This window comes from Poecilia formosa, unplaced genomic scaffold, assembly GCF_000485575.1.
Source record: "Poecilia formosa unplaced genomic scaffold, Poecilia_formosa-5.1.2 Scaffold640, whole genome shotgun sequence".
NCBI lineage: Eukaryota > Metazoa > Chordata > Actinopteri > Cyprinodontiformes > Poeciliidae > Poecilia > Poecilia formosa.
Window position 1 is genome coordinate 129,556 of NW_006800579.1, and position 9,487 is coordinate 139,042.

At 35.3% G+C, this 9,487-nt stretch overlaps 1 protein-coding gene and 1 long non-coding RNA gene across 3 annotated transcripts in view; both read left to right on the forward strand.

Moving 5' to 3' along the window:
• Positions 1–3,183: 3,183 nt before the first annotated feature.
• Positions 3,184–9,487, forward strand: part of sass6 (SAS-6 centriolar assembly protein) — a 28,573-nt gene continuing 22,269 nt past the window's right edge. The window contains exon 1 of one of the 2 annotated variants that reach the window (XM_007541899.2): positions 3,184–3,393. In XM_007541899.2, the coding sequence (XP_007541961.1) occupies positions 3,332–3,393 (62 nt within the window). In that variant the 5' untranslated portion in view covers positions 3,184–3,331. The remainder of the gene's footprint in view (positions 3,394–9,487) is intronic. The other variant, XM_007541898.2, reaches the window with a different exon arrangement.
• Positions 5,799–6,671, forward strand: LOC107834484 (uncharacterized). The gene is made up of 2 exons (XR_001660275.1): positions 5,799–6,004; positions 6,493–6,671. It is a non-coding gene; the product is annotated as an uncharacterized LOC107834484 (long non-coding RNA).

Here is a 9,487-nt window from a genome sequence, read left to right on the forward strand (position 1 = left end):
GTCATCACCACTTTATTTAAAAGCTGTTGCTGCAGCTGTGAGTCCTGTCTTCTTTGAGAGTCAGACAGCTGATCACTTCCTGTTGGTAAGAGGCAGTGAGCTCTGATCGCTGCTGCAGGGAAACCTGGCTCACTTCTGTCTTTATCCTGAGAAGAAACTTTTTTATTTACCAAAAAACTATTTAGACTCTATAGAGCATTTTAGGTGATGAAGAAATCATTGAGTTAGAAGGAAACAAGGGCACAGAATGATAATTTGCTTAGACTTTCATCCAAAAGTGTTAAATTAAATTTGACACTTCGCTGTGTGTCAAAGTTTTATATAATGACTGAAATATTTCACTCTTTCAGGCTGAGGAAAAGTCAGGTGTTACACTTCATGTGAGAAAATGTGCAAATGAACAAAACTTCCTTCCTTGATGGGGTCATGTAGAGAATTTACTATTTGCAGACGACAATGTCAAACTTCTGGAGGGAGAATTTTTGTTCTGTTCCAGCAACCTGCATCCCAATGCAGCTGCTTTCTGGACCTCTGCTTGAGTTCATACGCTTATATGAATGCCTATCTTGTTCCATGCTTAAGAAACCCTGCAGCCACAGATTCCTGTAGTCCCATGTTTCTAATTTGATTTGATGTGTGTCCTACTTGGATCCTGATCTGCAGCAGATGTCCAGATTGAGCTGTCAAGGCTGCAGGTTTTCCTGGGATCAGAATGCCAGTCTGCTGGCTCATAGCTGCTCTGCTCTTTACTCTGCTTGCTGTAACACTTTGTAAAGAATCAGACATTTTGTTGTGAAAGATCACTTTTTTGGATTTTTCCCAACAAAATTGTTCTAATGTACAACAGACTGCTTTGCTTGTCTCCTGATAAATATATTTAAAAATTTCCTTTTTACAGAGTGTAGGCATGCAAAGACTTCACATGGAATTGCATGATTATTCAGCCATGCCCTTTCACAACAGCTTTTCATACATGAAGGAGGAAGAAACAAACAAAAAAGGGTCAAAGTTTTTATTTTCATGTGTGGGTTTGTCTTAGAGCTGGTTGTCGTTCCTCCCAGTTTTCTAAAAACACTTTGTACCAGAACCTGGTTATGTAACAAGCCTGACGTAACCCAGGGTTACTGTCATTTACTGTCCCATTGCAGTGTGTGTAACACAAAGTCAATAGTGCACATTTATATTTGAATTAGGAAGAACTGGACGGCAGAGGTCAGCCTTGAACTGGATGTTCACTGTGGAAAGGGCTACTGCTTTAGACCAGAGCAGTTTTAAAAACACCTTTGACAGCTTTATTATTATTAATATTGTGTTTGCATGTTGAAACAAATATCAAACTTTTTAACATTGAGTAAAATTTTTTGGACAGTATGTTAAAGTTTCTGTTCATTTTTGAATGTCTCTGTGGTTTGTTAACTTTTCTGTGCATGTGCATCTTTCATTGTTATTCATCTGCTTTGGGGGAAACCTACACATTTGATAATGTGTCTTTAATATTTCCATATTTACCATTCCTATCAGCAAATAATTTTAGTGAATTCATTACTGGAACTGAGTATGTTTTCCTATGCAAAATATACCATTAATAAACAAACTATACTGATACCAAGAATTCTTGCTTGTGCACATGCGTGCGTGCGCGCGCGCGCGCGCGCGCGCGTGTGTGTGTGTGTGTTCAATTCTTTGTTCAATGGGTTTATACGTAAGTTTGTAAAGAGCAGCTCTAATGCAGTGACACATTCAGCCACCCTATGGGGGCGCTCTGGGACAGATTTGGAAGTAGTTTAGTCGAAAAAGAACAAAAGCAGAAAAACTAAAGGTTGCGTTTATTTCTACATTACGGGATAGCGGGTTTCCATAGAGGTCTACCAATCTACCTTATTCATTTATTGATCCATCACATTCGACCAATAGCGTACCCCAGCTCTACTGCTTTTATCCAGGTGTTAAAAACAGTTGCAATCTTAAGAAGTATACCCACTTGATGACATACTAAAAATGTACTTCAGAAAAATACATATATTTAAAATATAGTTAAATATACTATTTTTTCCATGAGGGCATGTAGAAATACATGTCAATATTTAAAAAGGTTGCATATTGAATCCCAGAAAATGTCATTAAGTAGCAGTATGAGTGACCCAATATTGTTTTAATTATTATATTTAAGCATGATACACTACCAATATCTCAAGTTTCCTCTCTTAGAACGGGGAGTTCTGTAATTTTAATTGTAGATTGGTTACAGGACAAGTTTGCTTGTTGTTGCTTCACAAGGAAGGAACAACTATTAGAAAATGGAATAAACTGAAGAAGAGTGTCAGTCTCCCTCAGACGGGCTGAATTAGACTTGTTTTATTTTATTTCATTTTTCAGTTTTCCTTTCTGTTTGTGACAAACAGCTTATTACATTTACCATGAACAGTCATAAATCAATACATGAAGAAAAACATTAAAGTTAAAAATATACATGTGTAATTTAATGAAAACTGCAGCATGATATAATTGGGGTGCAAATGCAGACCTTAATATAATCAGCAATTGATTACAAATGTTTTGGGCAGTCACCATCATCCCAAACTCATCTAGAGAAATTAAACAAATCACAAAGTAAACTATGTATTGAGTATGTCTAGATGCCAATAAAATAATTTCACATAACACTGTACTGCTAGAAGCAGGAGAAACTCGGCTAAAGAGAAGAGGTACATTTGCTTTGATGTGCTAGAAATATTTAAAAGGGTATTAGATAATTTTTTTGTGAAATCACTTCTAAATTTGTAATTGGAGTATGCATACATATATTTCCATTTGTGCTATTAGGGGTGAGGTAGGAGCAGAAGAGAGCAGATAGTGCGATCCAGTTTAAGATTTAATCATATAAGGTTAAATAAAGCTTGTTATGATCGTCCAGAAAACCGCCCTGTTATATCACTTTGTGATTGTGAGCATGTTGGGCATCTTATTATGCATTGTTCAAAGTATTAGATTATAACGAAAGGGGAACAGAAGGGAGGAATTTTGCAATTTAGAAAATAAAGTCCTGGCTACGGAATGTGAGGAAGGAAATTACATTTCGTGTCAGAACGGGCTTGTATTCTAGAATTCATTTTTCAAGTCTCTGTCCTACACACTCCGGTACGGTAGGTGGCGGTATACACTGTAAGATGACATTGTCACCCTCCCCCCCCTCCTAGAAAACATAAGGACTGGGAAGAAGAAGTTAAAACAGTTGGCGGCTGAAAGCGGTAAAGCTCTAGGCAACAAGATAGCTGAAGCAGTCTTTTGTACTAGGCCTCTTCAGTAGCTTTCTAGTTTGAACATCACCATCATGGAGGAACTGTTCAACAAAGTCTTACAGGTCCATGTGAAGCATAAGGACTGCGAGGAAAGGTAAGCTAACTCCGCCCAGCCCAGTGTACATCTGATCAGTAATATACATACGGGTGGTTAAATTGCGCTTTCCACACTGTTTACAGATTCTCTAGAATAGGCTGAGATTCGTAGAAGCTTGCAAACTACGGCCCCTGCGCTGTGTCTATCAGGCTGCCGTCTTCCAGCTCAGCTTGTTTTAAAGAGACAGCAACCCTTCAGAGGTGGAAAATATGATGATCTCAGTCTGCAAGAGCACAGAGATGTAATTAGCTACAGGTCATGTTCTGTTCTCATGCTTTCTTCCATTAAGCATCGTTAATGCTGCTCCTCCGATACACTGTCTCGATGAACAGCATGACCTTTCTATTGCCATAAATATTACAACTCTTTAAATGTGTATACTACATTAGAAATTTTAAATTGACATTTGTGACTGTATCCAAAATTTGTGACTGTACCAGGGCGTATTTGCTTATTGTGAGGGAACGCAACAATTAAGAGGAAATGCAATAATTTTTCGAGGAAACGCAAAAATAAATTTTCCCCAGGTCCCCCAGGGGGCTCCGTAGCATGGCTGTGGCAAACAGAAAGGGGCGGGGACGGACCTATATCAGTCTCATACCTTATTTGGAAATGGGACCATTGCACTCCGGAAGTGAAGAGAGCGCTATTACCTATATTATCCGCGGCCTCCCGTATTTATTTTCCTTTGAAATTTGTGATATATCTTCATCTTTAGGAAGGAGTTTCACTCTCAACATGTATTTGAACTTCTCTCTTTTATTTACTTCAGCGCAGCTCACAGTTTTTAACAAATTCTGTAGCTTTTGGTGAAGAGTGATTCTTTTTTGTGGCAACATTCCATGTCCCCATGTTTTGCTTAGAATGATTTTTTTGTAAAATGTGCCAAATGTTTACAACAAAGTATTTTAATTATACATTTAGATGTTTACATTATTCAAATATAAATAAAATGCCTTTTAAATATTATTTTGTTCTTTACACACCTTTTTGGTGACCGACATGCTCAATTTCATTGTGTCCTCAGTGCAGTGCAATAGACTTCCTCATGAAGTTTAAACAATAAAATCAATAGACTTCCTCATGAAGTTTAAACAATAAAATATATATATATATTTTTATGTTTTTCTTCGATAAGTTAATTGACTGGACTAAACATTATTTTAATATGCAATTGAATCTATTGAAACCATTTTACTTATTTGATATTTTCTTCATATTCTACATGTCTATGGAGAGCCATTTCAGCCAAAATTAAATAAATAAATAAATAAATGGGTGAAATAAATAAATGAGTAAAATAAATCAACAAATGAAAAAAATGAGTGAAATAAATGTGTCATTTTTATTCCCATTTATATTTGTTCATTTATACATGTATTTATTCCCAGATTAATTTAACCATTTTTCATGTTCCCATTTTCATTTGTCCAATTTTAATTTTTCCCTTTTTTGTTTATCCATTTTTCATTTATCCCTTTATCCATTTACCCATTTTTCATTAATCTATTTTTCATTTAACCACTTTTCAATTCCACTTTTTCATTAACCCATTTATTTATTTATTTTTCATATAAATTTTTCTATTTCCCATTTTCATTTATCTGTTTTTCATTTATCCCTTTATCCATTTACCCATTTTTTATTATTCTATTTTCCATTTAACCACTTTTCAATTTCCCTTTTTCATTAACCCAATTTTTATTTTCCATATTATCCATTTTTCAGTTTCCCCTTTTATTTTACCTATTCTTCATTTATCTATTTTTCATTTATCCCTTTATCTATTTACCCATTTTTCATTAATCTATTTTTTTATTTAACCCCTTTTCAATTTCCCTTTTCATTAACCCAATTTTCTACTTTCCAGTTTCATTAATCAATTTCTCATGTATCACTTTTTTATTTTCCCATTTTCTTTTATCTATTTTTCATTTAACATTTGTTTGAAAAAAATTTAATTTTCCCATTTTCCAATTTCCCTTATTCATTTAGTATTTCCTTATTTTCTTATTTATCACATTCAATTTTCGCCTCAAAACTCGGAAAAAGGGGGAAAAGAATAAATGCAAATGAGGCAAATGTCATCAGGCTACAACTTCCCCAATTGGTTGGTTAGCGTCACACCGTCCTTCGCTTCAAGAAAGATGGCGACCTACTAACGGGTTATCAATAAGCTGAAGCTCATTAACTTCATGAGAAAATAGTGTTATTACTCCTGACTTTACTTTTCGTGTGGCCGCTCAGACAGAACGTGTTTAAGTTGGCGGCTCTCATGGACTCACAGCTTCACCGTCGGGGGTTTTTATAGTTTGGACGAACCGGCCGCTGAAGTTGGCTTACGATGGAAGGTTCGGGACACCTTCGTAGCTAAAGTTGGATCACAGCTGCTCCTTAAGTCTGCTCCTTATGGAGCAGACTTTTCTGTACATCGTAAGTGAACTGCAATATCCAGAGGCAGCTCTATGGAGCATCGAAGAAAGAGTTGTTTTTGTTGAGCTGAGAGGATGAGAGTGGCAAGCCTTGGAGATCTGCACCAGAGGCCATCTTTCAGACATGCACCGCTGCTGTCCGTCCAGGAGTCCTCCGGTTGCCCAGATGTTGCACGGTAAGCTAACGCTGATGTTACTCATACTCAAGTAAAAGTAAAAAGTAGCTGAATAAGAAATTACACAAGAGTAAAGAAGCATTTGGTAAAAAAGTGTATATAAGTACTGAGTAACTGATCAAGTTATCAATTATTTAATATCTAAAAAAAATTACACAATTAGAGGGCCCAAAATATAAAGTTCAGTGTAAATTTTGGTATTTTAAAGAGAAAATGAACATTTAGTTCAAATAAGAATAGTGATGCTTCATAATATAATGACTTGAGTAAAAGTAAAAAGTTCAGCATAGTAAGAGTATTCCTAAAAGTTAATTTGTGTTTCAAAAAGTTACTCAACTATATTTGAGTAAATGTAATTAGTCACTCCTAGACTCTGCCCTTCTGAGGTAACAGGGGAAGGAACTGTTAAGGAAATAAATTAATCTTATTTTGATATTAAACACTGTTTCAATTAACAAACGAATCAGGAATAACACCCAGGGTTCAAGGGTCAAGAAAAAGAATGACTGTGGAGATTCTGTCTGAGAGAGGGACCACAGCTGACACGGCGAACCGTGAGGAGAACTGTCTGCACTGTGAGCAGCACCAGAACTCCTGATGGGTCTCCTTCAGGAAGAACCAGAGAGATGGGCGACCTCCACAGAGAAGAGTTCACCCAAACATCAGAGGAAAAATGAATGCTGGTGCTCAAACAGAGCAGCCTCTTTTCTTAAACCCAACACACACACAGGGTGTTGTGGCCCTGATTTAAAAACCTCCTAACTTCAATGTAACTGAAACAGAACATCCAGAAATGTGATTAACTTCAGACACAGAGTGAAAATAACACAATGAGATGAAAACATTTGTCTATATTAACATTTTACATTTTAAAGTGTTTGTTCCAGAACACGTGATACAAACGATAGCATTAGCTATCAGCCATTTATTGAGGCCATGTGTGACAGAAGGAAACACCTGAAACATGCAGGGCGGACCGACCTGAGGACTGACTGGTTAAACTATTTCACTGACACTTCAGATTGCAGATTTCCAATTGAAGGTGTCCATAAGTGAACACAATCATTATTCAATAAACCGAGCTGTGTAAAATAACTGTTAGGGTTACTATTAAGAAGCCAATGTCATGTTTGTTCATTTCTACCTTGTCGTACATACAAGGTACTCCACTCACTGTTTAGCTTCATGTTGAAGAATCTTCAGTTTAATGAAACCAAAAAATAAAACGGGTTCAAAACTTTCAATCTGTGTTCTATTTTTATAGCATTGTTCTATTAAGATTGTTTTGTTTATTTTAAGCCACAAACAAACTATCCATTTTATTGTTTCTGGGACGTGAAAACATGAGATTTGGTTAAATTAGAACTACACAGATGAGAAGGACAACAGCTTTCATAATAATCAAACATAGTTTGTTTATTCAAAACAGTAAAGTACAGATGGTTCTTGCATATCAATGCTATAAGAACAGCCACATTTTTTAAAATGAATGTGTCATTAGTGCATTTGGCCGGGTGTTCCTGCTCCAGAAAGGTGAAGGTCTCTGGTCATCCTGAAGCTGTGAGCCCACTGGGAGTCTGAAGGGAAACACTGAGACCAGAGGCCTGCAGGATGGTCTGCTGTGGCAGCTCAACATCTGAAAACATACATGATAGAAACATTAATGAATGTGCTGCGNATTTTAAATTGACATTTGTGACTGTATCCAAAATTTGTGACTGTACCAGGGCGTATTTGCTTATTGTGAGGGAACGCAACAATTAAGAGGAAATGCAATAATTTTTCGAGGAAACGCAAAAATAAATTTTCCCCAGGTCCCCCAGGGGGCTCCGTAGCATGGCTGTGGCAAACAGAAAGGGGCGGGGACGGACCTATATCAGTCTCATACCTTATTTGGAAATGGGACCATTGCACTCCGGAAGTGAAGAGAGCGCTATTACCTATATTATCCGCGGCCTCCCGTATTTATTTTCCTTTGAAATTTGTGATATATCTTCATCTTTAGGAAGGAGTTTCACTCTCAACATGTATTTGAACTTCTCTCTTTTATTTACTTCAGCGCAGCTCACAGTTTTTAACAAATTCTGTAGCTTTTGGTGAAGAGTGATTCTTTTTTGTGGCAACATTCCATATTCCCATGTTTTGCTTAGAATGATTTTTTTTTGTAAAATGTGCCAAATATTTACAGCAAAGTATTTTAATTATACATTTAGATGTTTGCATTATTCAAATATAAATAAAATGCCTTTTAAATATTATTTTGTTCTTTACACACCTTTTTGGTGACCAACATGCTCAATTTCATTGTGTCCTCAGTGTAGTGCAATAGACTTCCTCATGAAGTTTAAACAATAAAATCAATAGACTTCCTCATGAAGTTTAATCAATAAAATATATATATATATTTATGTTTTTCTTCAATAAGTTAATTGAGTGGACTAAACATTATTTTAATATGCAATTGAATCTATTGAAACCATTTTTCTTATTTGATATTTTCTTCATATTCTACATGGCTATGGAGAGCCATTTCAGCCAAAATTAAATAAATAAATAAATGGGTGAAATAAATAAACAAATGAGTAAAATAAATCAATAAATGAAAAAAATGAGTGAAATAAATAAAAAACGAGTTAAATAAGTAATTGTCATTTTTATTCCCATTTATATTTGTTCATTTATACATTTATTTATTCCCAGATTAATTTAACCATTTCTCATGTTCCCATTTTCATTTGTCCAATTTTAATTTTTCCATTTTTGTTGATCCATTTTTCATTTATCCCTTTATCCATTTACCCATTTTTCATTAATCTATTTTTCATTTAACCACTTTTCAATTTCACTTTTTTATTAACCCATTTATTTATTTATTTTTCATATATCAATTTTTCTATTTCCCATTTTCTTTTATCTATTTTTCATTTATCCCTTTATCTATTTACCCATTTTTCATTAATCTATTTTTTATTTAACCCCTTTTCAATTTCCCTTTTCATTAACCCAATTTTCTACTTTCCAGTTTCGTTAATCAATTTCTCATGTATCACTTTTTTATTTTCCCATTTTTCTTTTATCTATTTTTCATTTAACATTTGTTTGAAAAAATTTTAATTTTCCCATTTTCCAATTTCCCTTATTGATTTAGTATTTCCTTATTTATCACATTCTATTTTCGCCTCAAAACTCGGAAAAAGGGGGAAAAGAATAAATGCAAATGAGGGACACGTCATCAGGCTACAACTTCCCCAATTGGTTGGTTAGCGTCACACCGTCCTTCGCTTCAAGAAAGATACTAACGGGTTATCAATAAGCTGAAGCTCATTAATTTCATGAGAAAATAGTGTTATTACTCCTGACTTTACTTTTCGTGTGGCCGCTCAGACAGAACGTGTTTAAGTTGGCGGCTCTCATGGACTCACAGCTTCACCGTCGGGGGTTTTTATAGTTTGGACGAACCGGCCGCTGAAGTTGGCTTACGAT